At 36.4% G+C, this 18,428-nt stretch overlaps 1 protein-coding gene across 5 annotated transcripts in view; it reads left to right on the plus strand.

The window, feature by feature from the left end:
• ZFHX4 (zinc finger homeobox 4) overlaps window positions 1–18,428 on the plus strand; it is a 231,534-nt gene that overhangs the window by 46,080 nt on the left and 167,026 nt on the right. For all 5 annotated transcript variants that reach the window (XM_089517489.1, XM_089517488.1, XM_089517492.1 and 2 more), the window contains one exon: window positions 1–424. This exon is cut by the window's left edge. In XM_089517489.1, the coding sequence (XP_089373615.1) occupies window positions 1–424 (424 nt within the window). The remainder of the gene's footprint in view (window positions 425–18,428) is intronic.

Here is an 18,428-nt window from a genome sequence, read left to right on the forward strand (position 1 = left end):
AGAGCTGTCACCTTATATCAGTGACCCAGCGCTGAAGCTATTCCAGTGTGCTGTTTGCAACAAATTCACCTCTGACAGCCTGGAGGCCCTAAGTGTGCATGTGAGCAGTGAACGTTCTCTCCCTGAAGAGGAGTGGAGGGCTGTAATTGGAGACATCTACCAATGCAAGCTCTGTAACTACAACACACAGCTCAAAGCCAACTTCCAGCTCCACTGCAAGACTGATAAACACATGCAGAAATATCAGCTGGTTGCACACATTAAAGAAGGAGGCAAAACAAATGAGTGGAGACTGAAGTGCATTGCCATTGGCAACCCTGTTCACCTAAAATGTAATGCCTGTGACTACTACACCAACAGTGTGGATAAATTGCGCTTACACACCACCAACCACAGGCATGAGGCAGCACTGAAACTTTACAAGGTAAGTACCAATCTGTAATTTAAATTGGCCTAAAGAAGGGAGAGGTTGTGTACCTTTTTAAATGTTAGTAGAATAAGGTTTTGATTTATCCATGAATGAAAGGCTTACTGAACATACAAAACCATTCAGAAGGTTTAGCTAAAAAGCACTGCAACTGGCATGTTTTATAAATATATCTGCCAGCCCATTTATATCTACTTTTCTTTTCGCTATCAATACAGTACTAAGTATCTGTACTCAGAAATAATTCAAATTGTGTTAGATGGGATTTACTCCATAGTAAGTACAATTAATATTGCAGTATACATTCTTAAAACAAAATTAATATTGCCATGTTGTGTATGGCTTCCGGTTATTGTTTTTGTTAGCTAATTCTGAAACATCTTTTATGTATTTTAAGTTAGGATTCCTTCATATTTAATGTAGGTCTGGAGAGGTTTTCATGACCATGAGAATCATTAACTACAATATCTACAAATTATAAACATTTATACAACATTATTAGCATCAGTATTCAAATAAGCATTGTCAGTCTTTTACTTAACTTTTTTTTTGTAAGTTCAGAATTATTTTCCATTAACATAATGCTTGTGAAGCAGATAAATTTTACCATAAGAGTAAATTATTTTCTCTTACCTGGAGAGAAATGAATATGTGAAAATGATGAATGCACTTGTTATTCAACGTGCCACAATTTTTCCCAAACTCTAATTGCTAGTCACTTCTCCCTCCACCCCAGCACTGTTTGCTGGAAGTTTTTGTGGGACTGGTTTATGTACAAGTGTTGAATACTCTTCCTGGTTTTCTGACATATGAAGCAATATGTTGTTTTTATTTGTTTTTCTTTTTCACAAGTTGTTAAGAATTCAGGATTCCGTAAACAATTAGTAAGTGTAACTGTCAGTTAATGTAGTTGGAAAGCCTATGTAGAAACTATTACTAATACTAGACATTGGCATGACCATTACAATCCATAATCAGAGGCTAAAAATTAAAGAATACTTCCTCTTGGACTGGAAAATTGCACACATCTACCAAAATCCCCTCAGTAGTTCTGTAGGTAAATAATAATTTTTCAATGAAGATTTGCACATTTTGTGTAAATGGATATGTAGAAAATATAGAAAAGGTGTTTTTTTGTTTGTTTGTTTGTTTGTTTTTTGAAGTACTGATCTCAGCAGTCATGCAGCTTGGGAATTCTAGGAATTTCTAGACCAAAGTATTTACTTTTCAAACTTATATAAAATAATCCATTTAAGGAAAAGCCAGGCATGTGCAGACAGAAAAATAAAGGACATACCAATGTTAAAGTTTTACATCCATATGTTCCATAACCAACAGCTTTAAAATGTAAATGTCGCTACCCCTATGTTAAATAACTATGTTGGACTATTCACAACTATTTAGGACTATTTATAAGTCAATTCAAATCCATGTAAATTGAAATTCATCATTCTCATACCTCCTTCAGTACTCTGGAATAATGAGCTAGTATTTAAAACTAAAAAAAGGAAAATGAAAGCAAGAAATCACTCTGAGAAAACTGTGTTGGTTTTTAATCCAAATAAAAAACAAACTGTTGTCCTTAAGCCCATCCCTTATTTCCCTTGCTTCTGGAAATATTTAGCCTTCAGCCTTTTCAGCCCTTTAAGACAAGTTGACATTCCCATGCTTGACCTAATCTGTCTATTATAACATTGACCTCCTTGTAAGCAAACTATTGAAAATATTATCTACCATTACCTCTCTTCAGTTGCAAGTGGAATAAAAAGTCTACCATTTTGTTTTCGGCTGTAAGAAACATGAGTGAATTGATTAAAATATTATAAAGTTCTGGCTTTATACTCCTGTGGCCCAGAGGCTAAAGGAGTATCACTCTGTGTGTGTGTGTACCTGCGCATGTATGTATGCTGAAGAATGTACAATTTATAGATTTGTAGCATGGAATCCACATAGTAGAATGAATGAATGCATGAACAAACAAACAAACCACATAGCCTCTATTTTATTGGAATTGAGCTTTAGTTTTTTGTCCCTCATCCAGCCCATAACACCATCTTGGTACTAGTTTAGTGCTTGCAAAGCCCCAGCCTGATGACAAAGAGAAATAGATCTGAATGTCATCATCATACTGATGGTACCTCATCCCAAAATTGCTAGTGATTTCACTGAGCAGGTTCATATAAATACAGTATTAAATAACATGGGTGATAAGATAGAAAACCCTGCAGCACCACACAGCTTATTAGCCATAGGGCTGAATAAGAATTCCCAATGCCACTCTCTGGAACTACCATGTAGATAAGAATGGAACCACAGTAACCCCCAAAGCTGGTCATAGATAGCATGATATACAGTGTATAAATCAGCTGTAAGATCCAGGAAGATTAACAAAGTACACCTCTCCTACCTTCCCTCCTCCACACCCACCACTATAGTCTGTCAGTCAGGGAACCAGGCCATTTTGGTATCATAACCTAGCCTAAAATGATACTAAAATGCGGCCAGATAATTTATTTACTTCAAGAACATCTAATGTTACTTTTTACACCCTAAAGCATCCCAACAAAGATATTAAACAGGGTAATTAGATGAAACCCTTCATTATACCACAACCTAATAACACGTGACAGAACAGGATCCCACATTCTCTCCCCATGGCACTTTCTGGAACTTGCCCTGTACATACAAGAGGAATTGCTATGTCACAGTACACCTCCTCCCATCCCTCAGACTTTTCCAACAAGATGCCATGATCAGTGTGGTATCAAAAGCCATGCAGAGACCTTGAATAGGATGTTACCAATAAACTATATTAGCAGTGGGACTTCTGGATCCTACTTCTTCAGGTGAGGTCACAGTACATCCTTTTTCAAAGCACTAGGCCCTTGACCCTGACCTTCCCTTTGGGCATTTACCATTCCCTCAACCCATCCAATCACTCCTGATCTACTAGATGTTACTAGCCAATATGGGCAAAGGACAAGCTTACATATGGTGGATGAATTGATTCATATGTCTTGTAGACACCATCAGGCTGCAACAACCAAAACTAGTACAAAATCTGAGTATCTGAGTAAGAGAGTGGTTGGTGTTTATCTTTTTCAAAGAGCCAGGTTAGGATACCAATCTCTATGAAATACATACAACTAAGTAGATAGTTTTGTAGCATGCAGCTTATTGACAAAATCCAATGACAACCTGCTTTCCATCACTTCATTATTTAGTTCTCTTGTGAAATTCTGAAACACATCTGATGGGCCTTCATTGAATTGATTCAGTGTCGAATGCTGTTTAAGATCCCAGGAAGCCAGCCACCCATGCCCTCTGCCAGTATATTATGCTCCATCTCTCCCCCAGTTTTTTTTCTCAGCCTCCATAAACCAGTAAGTCAGCATTCTGTGTCTACATGGCATTCTCAATCTTCATCAAGGTGTTGAGATGTTCCCCCACTTTTTTGTGAGTGTCCTAAATTCCTCTTTTCTTTTGGTGCAATTTGGGCAACATTTACAGTCATACTTGGGTAATAAGTTTATAGTATTTAATAGTATATATGTTGCCTTCATTAAGAGCTTCACCAATTTCACTTGCTGTCGAAAGCCATGCCAAAGGAGGGAAGACATGCACTGAAGTCCCAAAGAGGGACTTCAGTGGGGGAAGATGAAAGAAAACATAGTCCACTAAAAATTCTGAGGCTAATAGCAGGGAAGACAACACATCGTTCACTCTCTGAAATTAATAAAGAAATAAATCATTTGTCAAATAAATATACAAAATGGCATACACATGGAAATTGAGAATTGTAGTTTCATTAAAACTAGCCAGTATGTTCAAATCATGAGCACAAAATTTTGTCAAAACCTTTTAAGAGTTCACAACAGTTTTTGTGACTGCTTCCCTATTTCTTCATTAATTGCTGTACTCCTCATGGAGTGGAATGCACTTCCTCGGAAGGTGTTAGAGTCTCCTTCCTTGGAGGTCTTTAAACAGAGGCTGGATGGCCATCTGTCAGGGATGCTTTGATTTGGATTTCCTGCATGGCAGGGGGTTGGACTGGATGGCCCTAGTGGTCTCTTCCAACTCTACGATTCTATGATTCTATGACATTGGAGGAAGGCCAGCTGGCTGGATATTTTCAGACAACCCTAGAATTTTTTAAAGTGTAAGTAGTATCATTAAGCTGAACATTATTTAGTGCCCATATAAATTGTGTATCTGTAGTCCAGCAGGCATTAACAGTAAGACTCTATTACAGTATCACCCCAAATGCACAAAACAGTGATACCTTTATTGGGCCAACCAAAATGTTACATTATACATGTTGCACATTTTTTAAGCTCCATTGGCTTCTTCAGCAGACAAAGGTGTTAAAAATCACACAGGAGAAAGCAAGAACAAAAAAAATTTGGCAGTGTTACTCATAGCCTTGTATCAAGATGTTGTGGTTATTATCTTCAGTTCAAATTGTATGGATGAGGCAGGCCCCTCCATTTTCTGATGATGTGGGTACTGGGAGATTCAGTCCAAGAAGTAAACTCTAAATTCTAAGTGAGGGAAATCACTTCTTATTCAGTCACAAAATATTGTGATTTTTGTGATAGGAAAATACAATGGAAATCCTTCCTTGAAGGAAAACACTTGGATTCCTCACAACAATTACATTTTTAATAGCTGTAATGCTTTGAGCGGTGCTTTTTACTGGATGGTTCACCATACCACCATCAGTTTTTTGTTTTTGTTTTTTGATCTATGGATAACCCACCTCCTGCCAGCTATCAATACTGCTAACGTATTCAGTCCACTGAACCCATGAATTAATTGGTGTAATCATTTGCCTGGTATGACAAAGCAATGTTGTTTTATGTGATCAAGTAGCTTACAACTAGGGCTGTCTTCCTGAAAACACTTATTTGACAGTAGGTTTCATTGCTTCTATGTAATGTGTTGCAGTTTAGTGAGATGTAAATGTTTTCCAGTGACTAGAATAAATAATAAAATTGAGCAACTAGAATCATTTGTGGTTTAATATCAAGTATGAATTTTACTGAGTATTTCATTCTTATTTCCTTTTACATTGTCATGTATGTTTTTGAAGGCATGACAGAAGCGTAGTCTTTTTGGGTTAGCTGTATGTAAGCTGTTATACTTTTTTCTTTATTGACAAACAATTAATTCATAAAATTACAAATATTATGATTGTCAGCTCAGTTTGAGTAGATCACTTCACCTCTCTTGCTCTAACAAGTGGAAAGTTGGATGACCTAATTCCAGTTTAAGAAGGTGAAAGGTTACCTCAAAAAGCATCATCTGTCTAACTGCTTAGCTTTAAACTGATCAATTTAATGAAAATCTGTTTTGCAGATGTTGCTTTAATGTCTTTGGCAGAATTTGGGCAACTTTAACATTAGATGTAAGCTAGTAAACATTATTTTATTTGACCAGAGCAACACCTTTTCTTTTATGTTTTATAGTAGAAAACATGTGGGCTGTGGTATTTTGGCAGAAGACCCAGAGCAGAAAGTGTTGATGATCTTTCCATATGGATTCAAATCCAGAATATCTTTATGTCTATTGCTATTGAAGACCAAAGAAACAAACAAGGACTTGACCATATTCATTGCTAATAATTGTTTTGCTCTGAATTCTTAAAAACAATTCCAGTTGGAATTATTTTGAAAAATACTAGAATCCCATTTGTCTAAGGCCAAAGAAATAGGATTCCCAAACAATAGTAAAGACCAAACCTAATAATTACATCTTTGAATTGTAAAACATTTTTTTATATAATGGGTGACCATTGCATGGCCTGTAAGCCGTATGAGGTCCTTGGCAGTTCAAATGCACAAACATTTAAAAAACAATAACAGATGTCATTAGAAGCCTTGTTTGTATTCCATAACTCATGGCTTCCATGTGGTCATGTGGCCATCTGGTGATGTCTGCCTGCATAAGAACAGGAAGAGAATGTACAACAGGCAAATCACACCTTTTCTTTGGATGATTGGATGATTCAGATTTCAATAAAAGATACCCTTAACAACAACAACAAAACAAAAGCCTTAGTTTGCTTATTAATAGTTTGTGATCAAGAAAAATATGTTTGTTTGTTTTTTGTTTTGTTTTGTGGGGGGATCAAATTCCAGTTTAGGGTTTGTTTATTTTTTAAAAGAATTGTGGTGGAAGAGTGGATATTGTAGCCCTGGAAGTCAGAAAGAATGGCAGAAACTGGAAGTAATTTTTACTTTTTATTTCTGACTACTGGTAGGCCAAGAAGGATTAGTTGTGGTCTGATGGTAGGGTGTGAATCCCCAATGCTGTTCCTCCAGTCTTAAAGGAATCTTTTTTGTATTTGAGACAGAGATGTCTTTGCACCTTGTTTGTGGAGATACTTCATTTTGGCAAAATTTGTACACAGGTCTGAAAGTTGCACTGCAATGACTGGAAATTGCATAACAGCAGTACTTGGCAGCATGCATTTCTTCATAACTGAAACTTCTTTCACTGGTGCTGAGTAACCTCTTTCTATTTGTTGAAAGACTGATTTTATAATTTTTGTTAAATACACAATAACTTTCTGCATATATAATAGTCCAAGAGTGAGATTTTCTGATGATATTGGCCCTCTGCTGTGTTTATTACTAAAAATTTGTAATCCTGTATTTTGCCAACAAATGACTTCTGCTAGCCTTTAAAGAGACAAGTGAAATAAGATTATAGCATATGTATACCATCACATACTGAAAGTCTAGAACAAATGGCACATTGACTATATTTTATAGGATAGATTTATAGTCTGTTCTTGGGTCACTTAGGGCCAAGAATTTTCATGGTCAGCTGGTTAGCCCTGCTGGCTAGCATCCTCGGCAGGAAATGTAAATACCATATAGCACCTGCTCTTCAGCTGGATGGCTAGAACTCTTTTTCTCCCTTTTTGATGGGAGGTGTTTACCACCTCAAGTCTGGTTCAAAGTAGAAAGCTTAATTATACTACCCTTGCTTTGCATCTGTTATAAGTGAAGCACAATATATGCTCTCCAGCTGTTTGCATATTTGGATTTTAAATCAGCCAGATATATTATATGTATTGCTTGTGCCTCCTTGCTTGTGAATGAAATTTTGAATACTTTAAATAGGCTATTTTCCACAATGAACATTACTTGCATTTTCCTTATTATTATTGTTACAAATAAAAGCATCTGTGTTCAGAATAAAAAAATGGGTTTGATAAAATAGGTGTAAAGTAATGAATGGAGGAGGAACGCACCATAACATGAGCTACATTTTTTAAATTGTCTTTTGTTTAATACATATTGATGGTGCCTTGATAAATGTAGAATTCACATAGACCTATTATTTCCGTTTCAACAGTCTTGCACTGAGTTTTGCTATTGAAAAATCAAATATCCCAGATATGTTTCATTCCAATTATTGAACTTCCATTGTCCCAGTCTAATAGTGAAAGAGGTTGGGAGAATGTGTAGTGCTTCTTGGCATAAAAATCATTGTGCAAATAGAAATTGGGGATGTTTCAGAATATTCAAGTATCAAACGAGATTTTTCTTAGATGCAGAGATAAACAAAAGTTTCATTTTCTTAAATGTAGAAAATATTTGATTTTTTAAAAAAATTCTGCTTTTGTGATCATTTCAGACTTCACATTTCTGAAATTTAATTCTTATTGGTTTTTTGTATGTGCTACGTATTCAAATGTATGAATACAAGCTGAAGAGAGAGAAGCAATTTTTGTATTAACCCAAGTACATAGACTTTGTATTGCCACCTAATACATAGCCATAAATATATGTATCTTTTAAAGGAAAAAAGTGTTCAGATAATTTAAAAGCACTGCTTCCTACTAAACTAGAAGATATAACAGATATTGTTGCATGCCTTCAAGTAGTTTCTAACTGATGGCAACCCTAAGATGAACATATCATGGGGTTTTCTTGGAAAGATTTGTTCAGAGATTGTTTGCCTTCCTCTGAGTCATGAGAGTGTGACTTGCCCAAGGTCACCCAGTGTGTTTCTTTGGTGGGGATTCAAACCTGATTTCCAGAGTCATAGTCCAACATTCAAACCAGTGCACCACGCTGGTTCTCTGATATAGTAGATGTTGTAGTAGGGTGCCCTAAAGTCATTTCCAACTTACGGCAATGCTTATCGAAAGGTTTCCCTAGGTTCCTTGGTTCATAGAGGGGTGCCTTTGCCTTCCTTTGAGGCTGAGAGACTGGGATGTGCCCAGGGTCACCCAGTGGATTTCCTTGACTGAATGGTAATTTGAACCTTACTCTCCCACAGTCAAACCACTATGCCATGCATATTTACAGTCGATACATATAAATAACTTGTCCTTTTATAATACTGTTTATGAGTTTTTATTTGGGCCTTTCTGTCACACTGAGAATACAGCACTCCTGTGTTATACACGGCTTCCACTCCTCTCACACCCTGTAAGAAGTAATGGGGCATGCGCCGCGTGCACAAGCCCTATTACTTCTAATAGGGCTCGAGCATACACGTTTTTCTCCTTACGTGGAGGGGGGGTCCAGAACGGATCCCCGCGTAGCATAAGGGCATGCTGTACACTATGCTTTGACAATTTTCTCTTAAAAATCTTTCAGTGGCCCAGGAAAAATATAAAAGCACATAAATTCATTTAAATTATGTGTAAAAATCAAAATTTTAAAATTAAGTAGATACACAAGTGTACATGTATATCTGAAAATAAGGTATTGTCTCTGATGTTACAATAATAAAACATTTCTATAAAAGCTAATATTACTCTTATTTGTGATTAAGGCTTCATTTAAATTCATTTAAACTTTATTTAAACTGCTTTGGTCAGACCTCACCTTAAATACTGTGTCCAGTCTGGGCACCACAATTCAAAAAGGGTGTGGACAAGCAGGAACGTGTCCAGAGGAGGGTGACCAAAATGGTGAAAGCGCTGAAAGACTTGTCCTAGGAGGAGCAGCTTATGAAGCTGGGTATGTCTAGCCTGGAGAAGAGAAGGTTAAGAGATGACATTATGGCTGTCTTTTAATATTTGAAAGGATGTCATATGGAAGAAGGAGCAAGCTTGTTTTCTGTTTTCCAGAAACTAGGGCATGGAACAAAGGATCCAAACTACACGAAAAGAGATTCCACCTAAATGTTAGGAAGAACTTCCTGATGGTAAGAGTTGTTCAACAATGGAATATACTGCTTTAGAGAGTGGTGGAGTCGTCTTCTTTGGAGGTTTTTAAACAGAGGCTGGATCTGTTAGGAGTGCTTTGTGTGTTCCTGAATGGCAGCGGTTTAGACTGGATGGCCCTTATAGTCTTTTCCAACTCTATGATTCTGTTATCTTTTTCTCTTGAGAATATGAAAACTTGTCCTGTGGACTATGCTGTGGACTATGCTATGTACCCAGTGTTTTCCATATCTTTATTGGAATTACTGCTTTTCTGCATGGTCTCCCAGTTTTCAGTGAAGATAGGCTGTTGCCATATATAGGTGCCATTTCTTACCCCTAGAGGGCTTCTTGTTGTCTTAAATATAGAAATGAGTTTTATGTGAGGAACCTTGATTGTAGTACTTTTTATGTGTATAAAAGGACTATTGAAAGTTTGGTCCTTGTTTTCTGTAAAGCATGGAGGGATTCTATACTGATCAAATATCTACATAGATCATTGGCATGTGCTCACATTCACAGTTGTTGCCCTCTTTATCATTCATTTGTCATTTTCATACATGCATGAACATACAGTTACATAGTGAAAAATCCTACCTCAGTGGACACATTAGAATAAGATGTAGCCCATTTCTAAAAACCATGGTAAAATGTTGTGTGGGCTCAGTGGAAAAATCTCAAAAAGTTTTCTGTTATGTGTTTGTAAATTTCTTTGTTAGGAGAAATTCGCTTTGTTGTAATTAAAAAAGAGCACTCTAAAGTCTTCATTCTTTCTGTATGCTACCATTGAATTAAGCATATCGTCTTATCCTCATAGACAGTGATGCTTTGATTAATGAAAAGCTAGCAACGCAATTATTAGGATTGGTATGCCTAAACAAAGGAAATATATAAGTGGCGTTCTTTCCTTATATTTTAGATTTGAAGTTTGTAACTTTATTCTTCTTAAGGTGTCTCTTAGGACAAGCACATCTCATAGTAAAATATGGTTTGTTTGACCTTCCTTTTCCCAATACAGGGTACATTTACATTAAAAGTAAAGTTCAAGGAACTTCACCTAGTGGAGTACCAAAAACAAACATGTCATGGAAATGACCCTATTGGTCTCTAGAGAGATTGAGTTAACCCTACTGTGCTAGAATCCTCTCATATCTAGCATCATCTAACATGGCCTCAGGGGAAATTGCAAGTTTGTTCCTTCTTGTGGAAACACGTATTTAAAAAAATATTTAGCTCTTATAGAAACTGAAAGAAACAGAGGAACTGACAGACATGCAAGAAAATCCTGGAACTCATAGTACTATAACAGCAAAAGAGAAACAAAGAAAAAAAATCTAATTAACGTTCTGTGATCTTATATGGGAATACTAAACCATCCATAGTTTCATTTCTTTAATGAAACACATTGCCACACCTGTGTACACGTGTTTTGTTTGTTCTTCTTGAAACAAAAACTATTACAAAAGATTAATTTGTCAGTTGCCCCATGCTCTTGAGCACTACACAGTGCCTTCGCAAGGCAAGATTCATCACAGAGCAAACTATTTCCCATTCTGCATAATGTACTTAGTTTAATCAAGTCTTCACAACTATCCTCTTTAGCCCAAACATTCAGAACCAACTAAGGAAAATGAAAGAAAAGATTGCCTGTGGTCCAAAACACACTGCAGAAATAATTCAGTTTGAGATCGCTTTAACTGCCCTGGCTCAATGCTAGGGAATTCCGGGAACTGTAGTTTTATGAGACATTTAGTCTTTTCTGGTGCCACAATAAACTACAATTTCCAGGATTCCCTAGCACTGTGCCAGGGTAGTTAAATTGGTCTCAAACTGGATTATTTTTGCAGTGTGTTTTGGACACTCTAATACCTAACAACTATGTTACACCTACTTAACATACTAAAACCATGGTCCTCAAACTATTTTGTCTGAACTAGTGATAGTGATGCTGGCGAAAACAGCAGGACTGCCTTGCTTCAGGTGTCACTCATAAAGCTTCTGCTATTTCCTAAATTGAATTTAAGTCTGCAGTATGTTTCTCTCTGGAAAACCTGACTGGGGGCCAAAACAGACCAGCAAAAAATGACGGCTTTGGGGTGACATGGTGTATGCATGCCACATGCCCTGATGCAGCCCCTAAGCTGGTGTCACCCCACCCCACTGATCACAACGTTTCTGCAGTGCAGCATTTACATGTGTTGGGCCACAGAAATGCCGAAAAGCCATCGCTGTGATGGCAAAGGCTGCTCCTTTTTGCACAAGGAAAATGCTGAGTTTGGGTGGAGTTGCAGTGGCGTCGCAGTGTGCGGCTCTGTGGTGGCCCCAAGCTGGCATTTTTGGGCCATCTGTTTCGGCCCATACTAGGGTTTACCTGGACATTCCCATCTTAAATAGGAACGTGATATTGAAGAGGGCTCTTTATAGTTTACATGGATTATCCTTGGGCAGGATTCTATAGCAGACCTCTGCTGGCAGAATGGAGCTATTGACATTTACCTGTCTGCTGCAAAGTGGACAACCTGACATCAACATGCTTTCTATTATACTAGGAGGGCTGCTGGCCAAGGCAAAAGCATTTAAGTTTCTTTCAGTCCTATCTGGAGAATAAAGGTGGGATAGTAAATAAATAAATAAATAAATTTAAATATTGTTATTACACACGGTGAAGACGGCTTCATTTTACACATAAAATAATACTGTACTTAGATATTATTCAGAAGTCATTTCCTAAACAATATATTTATTTTTAATTTTTCTTCTGCCACTCTGCTGCCTATTTATTTTGCTTCCTTGTTGCTCTATAAAGCTCCCTTTCTAGTTATGATAAAATCTAATATATTATATGTCATCTTCAATCTTTGTCAACCCATTGGCCATTTCCTTTTCAGATCATTAATAAATACATTAAGCAAGACTTGTCTTACTATTGAAAATTTGGACAACCCACTATGGATTCTTTCCATCTTGTACATGGACCATTAATTCCTAATTTGTTTTGTAACTCTTTTTTTATCATGTCAGTAGTTCAGTTTCCATCCCAGAAGTCCACAGTTTTCTGACAGCCTTTTCTGAAGGACATTACCAGATTTTAAAATATAAACACACACACGCACACACACACACACACACACACACACTAAACAGTGAAGCTAATTGTTTGGACTCTTCAGTCAACATTAAAATATTTATTGTAGATTAAAGATACTTAGATTTTCTTTGTAAAAAATGAAAATTTGTACTGTGATGTGCAAAGAATTTTGATGGAGGAATATTTTTACTGACTCTTTATCAGTTAATTCCATTCCTGACATTGTGTCAGATGTCAAAATTGCAGGTGATGAAGTACATTAGACTTAAATTGTTTACTATTAGTAACACCAGAAATTAGAACTATTAAGTGAAACATACTTGTGCTGGAGGACTATAGTGCTTCCTTTGGAGATAACAGTAAGTGGCATTTATATACTGTAGGTCCTTCTGATCCACCATCTTCTGGTTTCACAGAATTTCTTTCATTTAGTTGGATTTATTCTAGTGAAAGTTCCATCTTTAACATATACTGTAACTCAGTCATATGGGCCTTTTACGATAGATTTGTCTGCCTTCATATTCTCATGTCAACATTATGAGAACAGTAGTTTGCGTGGTGGTTCTTTTTTCTTGTAGCATAGTGCAATCTAATAATATTATGTAATCAGTAAGGCATGCTTGCATGCAAAAAATCCAGTTTAGAATGCATTTTAATTGCCTCTTAACATAGAATAATGTCAAAAATTGAGTGTGTTCTCCTATTGCAAGAATGGAGGAAACCTATTTCTTTGCCCTGTAATGATGAGAACTTGCCATGGTAAATAGGTCCAAAGGATGTATTGGTTTCCCTCAGCTGTTGCTATTAGCCAATGCAATTACTACTGTTTTCTGCTAGTGTTGTAGTGTTTTGCCTTCAGAATGTTAGGTTAATTGAGTGAAGTTTCATAATGAAAGTTATGATTTTGGTTTTTGACGTTTGATTTATTTTTAGTTTTTTCCCCCATGGATTTCTTGGACACTCTGAAAGACTGGCTGGAATGATGAACTTACAAGCACCCACAAATTGGAAAGCTATAATATGTGTGTGTGTATATTCCATTATAGAAACTGTGAATTTAATTACTTCATATTTCAAGTCCAATCCCCTGTTCAATGTAGGATCTCCAGTTAAAGCGTTCCAATAAAGCATTCCACTGTTCAGCAACTTTTAGAAGATGCCAACCACCTCTGTAGGCAATTGATTCATTTGTCAAACTGCTCTTACTGTTAAGAAGAAGTTCCTTCTTGTTCAGTCTACATCTGGTGCCATTTAATATTAAACCATTAAACCTGGTCCTATCTGGAGCAGCAGAGAACAGGACTGCTCTCTTCTCTTGGTGACAGCCCTTGAAGTATTTAAAGAATGCAGTCATGTCACACCTTAAATGATCTGGGGACAAACATAGCAAAATTACCTTTCCTACCCTCCTAGGCGTGTGAAGGATCAGTTTTGCCTATTATTGTTGTTGATGTTGTGATTGTTATTGTTATCAGGTTAGTTTAATGTAATTAAAAAGTGTGATTACCTTAAGATGGGCCACTTGTTGTTGTTGTATGCCTTCAAATCATGTTTCAATTGATGGCAACCCTGAGACAACCCTGTCATGGGATTTTCTTGGCAAGGTTTATTCAGAGGGATTTTTCCTTTGCCTTCCTCTGGAGCTGTCAGAGTGTGATTTGCCCAAGATCAACCAGTGGGTTTCCATGGCACTATACTAATACGCCATTTGGAAGATCATTCTAGCACCCTTTTTCTCACTGTAACAGATTATGATAGGCAATAGAAATAATCCTGAACAATTATCCCAAAAAATATCTTGAATTTTTAGGGCACCTCAAATCTCCACCATTGTGAAGTTGTTTCAGTAGAAGTGCCGTATTGCTCATATAAGGAGTTGCCCTTTCTCTAATTGTTGCTAGAGATTTGTTTTCCAGTGCCTCTGTTTTACATATATTGCTTTGTCTGATCAAAAAAACCCTTTGCTAGCTTTGTATTTTCTTACTTTCTGTGTGGTTATTTTGCAGAAAAGTAAGTTGTGTGTGTGTGTGTGTGTGTGTGTCTATCTATCTATCTATCTATCTATCTATCTATCTATCTATCTATACACACACACACACACACACACACACACACATAATAAAGTAGATCACTTTAATGTTGTGACCCTGAGATGGCTTCATCATAGGAAAACAGAAAAGTCATGTCAGTATCGCCACCCAACCCTAAACTAACAATTCTGTTTTCTGCACATACTGATTACAGTAAGAAAAGTATTTGAGAAATATTTTCAGGTAATTCTTTAAACTACACAGATATTATTTTTCATATCCGGCACATACAAAGCTAAGCTCTCTTAATGCCAAAGCAGAGAGAAGTTATGACTAATACATTTCAGAAATCTCTAGCATTTTTGTTATAATAGCATTTTTCTTTTACAAATGTTATGGCTTTGAAGCCTGACATCTTGTGATTTTTCAGGGCTAAAATGCCTGTGCCTCATATCCTATTCAAGTGTGTAAAGTTTCACAGCATTAACCCCCTCCCCTTTCAGGTATTGTACAGATACCAGATAGTTTTTAAATCTACAACGGAAGTAGGCGCATCCTTAGCATGGGCTTGATTTTAGAGAAAAGTGCTGGATTTGTATAGTATCAATTGGGCATGAAGTGGAAATTCCTTGACATTATTTGTGATTATGTTTAAAAGATTTTACTTTTTGAAAATGATGTTTAGTATCCTAAGGAATTCTCATAGCAGCTCTTGTACTTCTTTAATCACTGTTCTTTCAAATAGAAAGAGCAGGAGCAGATGGGCGGGAAAGAGTGGCCACAGTTGAATCGGGACCAGGCTGACCACATGGTTTACAGGACCCAACTGGCACTGCCAAGAGCCGGATTATTCTGGCTCCATTTTGCTCTACTCCAAAGGACCAGAGCGCGGCTTCAGTGTGCCCTGTGTGTCATTTGAATGTCATGCCTCCAGAGTGGCTGGAAGCTGCTTCCTTTGGCCTGTCTGTTCTGGGCCAGAGTTTAGGATCTGATGTATCATAACTTATGTTTGTTGTTATTTATATAACACCACTGACAATGCATAAGTACAATTTTGCCCTACAAAATGTAGAATCTACCATCCAGCAGAGAGAAATGAATGGTATATATGAATTTGTTTCAGTTAGCAGCAGTGGAAGAATTATTTCCACAGTTTCTATGTGTTTTGTAAATCCTATACAACAATGCAGGAAAAAATGGTTAACCTTACTCTTGGAGAATGCTGGAAGGAAGGGGAGAAGATGAACTGTGAGTCCTAAATAGCAAACTGTGATTTGTAGTAAACCAGGATTATGTCTACACTAGACCCAAATGATCACTGTGATGAAATGTTAATGTACACTGCAGTTTAAACTGTGGTGGTTAAGCTGTGGGACTGGAGCACATTTAATATTTAATGGCCATTGTAATGTATGATTGTTTGACACCAAATTTTAATGAATATTCAATGTGGCCAATGTAGCACAATCTGTCAGCTATATAAACATGTCATCTTCTGGTATAATAACAACAACAACAATAATAATAATGTTTGATTTTGTTGTGCCTTGGAGTGAACAATATAACATCTTCACTAGTTATTCATCACTTCTGAATACTGTAGCCAGCAAAAATATATTATTCCTTATTTCATATATAATATCAGAGTTTTAAAAATCTGATATTAACATGGTTGATGAAAACATGTAAGACATTTTGTCCCGCTCCTCTGCTAAGTAGTGAAATTAACTATTTGGAATCTGCCCTAAAAGCTTTTTTGGCTGAAGGGGAGGTATAAATGCCTTAAACAAACAAAGAAATAAATAAAACTAAACAAAAAATCCAGATACCTAAAGCAAGACACAGGAAAATCCCATCTACAGATCAGTCTGTCTGTCTGTCAATCTCTCTATCTCAGTATGTTACATATCTGATTCTCACATATTTACTGAATTTTTAGAAGCTACAAAGTTGCAGTCTAGGTTTTTTTTTGAGGAGGGGGGCAAAGGATGATGTGAGGAGAAAGGGTTAAACCCTGCTTCCATCATGCTGTGTTTCCAATCCAACCCCATCCCACAGTTCATTTTCATTTAAATACAAGTACAAACCACGACTTTAATAAGTATTTTTCTCTAAACCTTCCATATTTAGCCAAAGGATAAAACTAAAGAATTAACAACATACAAAATATTTTGATGCTCTACGAGAGAAAGAGAATGAAAGTGTTGGCATTTCAATAAGTATACACACTTTCCCTCTATAAATATTGATTTGTTTTGTAAAAGAAAAGGACATTGGGCTTTATCTTTCTCATTCTCACAGCCATGTTCACTTTTCCCTGTTTTTTCACATTTGGAGCAAAAAATGCTATTCTAAAATATATCATTCTGGCAATTTCCAGCTTAATTTTTAAAGCAGTATAGGGAAAAGAATTAAAATGTAAGGTTTGTTGAGCTAATTGAAGCCTGCATAATGAGGTTTATATATTTTTGCATGAAACATCTATGCAGGAAAAATGAACATGTGAACAATTATCAGGCTTTATATCTTGCAGGCACACTGCAATTACTGACATACAATGCTTACTGTATAACTGTTCCACTTCTTCTTTAGTTCCTCAAATATTACATTTTCTTTATAGCAGGACAATATTAATAACTGGATGTGCTCTTCTTCCTATATAAAGGTCATGCTGGCTTGCCAGGTCAGTTTGTTTGTCTTTGCACATGAACCGTGAAGTCTATTCAAAATGACAGGTATAGGAAAGTGGGGTGGGTAGGATGTTAACCTCAGCACCACCAAAAGGGACTTTTTCTAGCTGGAAACAAAGGCCAGCAGGAGCTTCTGCCTTTTTCAGCACTCCTGGGACTTAGCTAACTAAACAAAAGATTATGTGTTGCTGAAGAAAATGCTCTTTACAATCTTAAATGATTGCAGATACTCATTTATCAATAGCTCGATATATATTTTTGTTCTTGATCGATCATCTTATACCACACATTCTTTTGATTAATTGTATTGTTTTCTAATTTAGTTAGAAAATAAAATAAAAAACAAAACAAAATATATTTGTTTTCTGTTCTAAATAGCTCAGTATGCCATTTGTAGCATCTAAGTAAAATGTTTTTAAAATGAAATTAATACACGGACAATAAAAGTTAGGTACCTTGGATATTTCCCATCCTGTTATGAAATGTTTTAGTAGTGTATAGAAGTTAAGTTAGTCCAAGTTCTTATTTCAGTTTTGCAAGATATATTACTTAAGCATTTTGACTAGGTTCAAAAGAAGGAGCTATTTGTTTCTTAATTGATTTTCTACGTTAGTTGTTCATTGAATAGATAAGTAGTGCCTGTGATATTTGATTACAGAGCAAGGCACCCATTTAACCTTCTGTTCTTTCCTGGCTGGGATTTCAAATACAATACAATGTACCTCCCTTAGGCTCAGTAGGATTAGAATGCTTGCAGTAATCCCTGATGCTATGAAACAGACCTGATAGAACTTCAACTTACTTGTTTAGGATTATGCTCATGAATTTCTGCTCATCTAGATGCATTAACCCTTTGGGAGCATGTGAGATGCATGATGAGTAAAGGGGGGGGGATACATGAACTGAAGACCACTAATGAGTTTTAAGGACATCATTCTTATTTTACTGACTCAAATGTAAAATTCATGCTGAGTTGTAAATGGATTTTGTAGTACAAATCCTTATAGCTTTGTTCCACTTACTC

This window comes from Sceloporus occidentalis, unplaced genomic scaffold, assembly GCF_023333645.1.
Source record: "Sceloporus occidentalis isolate IW3139 unplaced genomic scaffold, rSceOcc1.0.p SCAF_3, whole genome shotgun sequence".
Classification (NCBI taxonomy): Eukaryota; Metazoa; Chordata; class Lepidosauria; order Squamata; family Phrynosomatidae; genus Sceloporus; species Sceloporus occidentalis.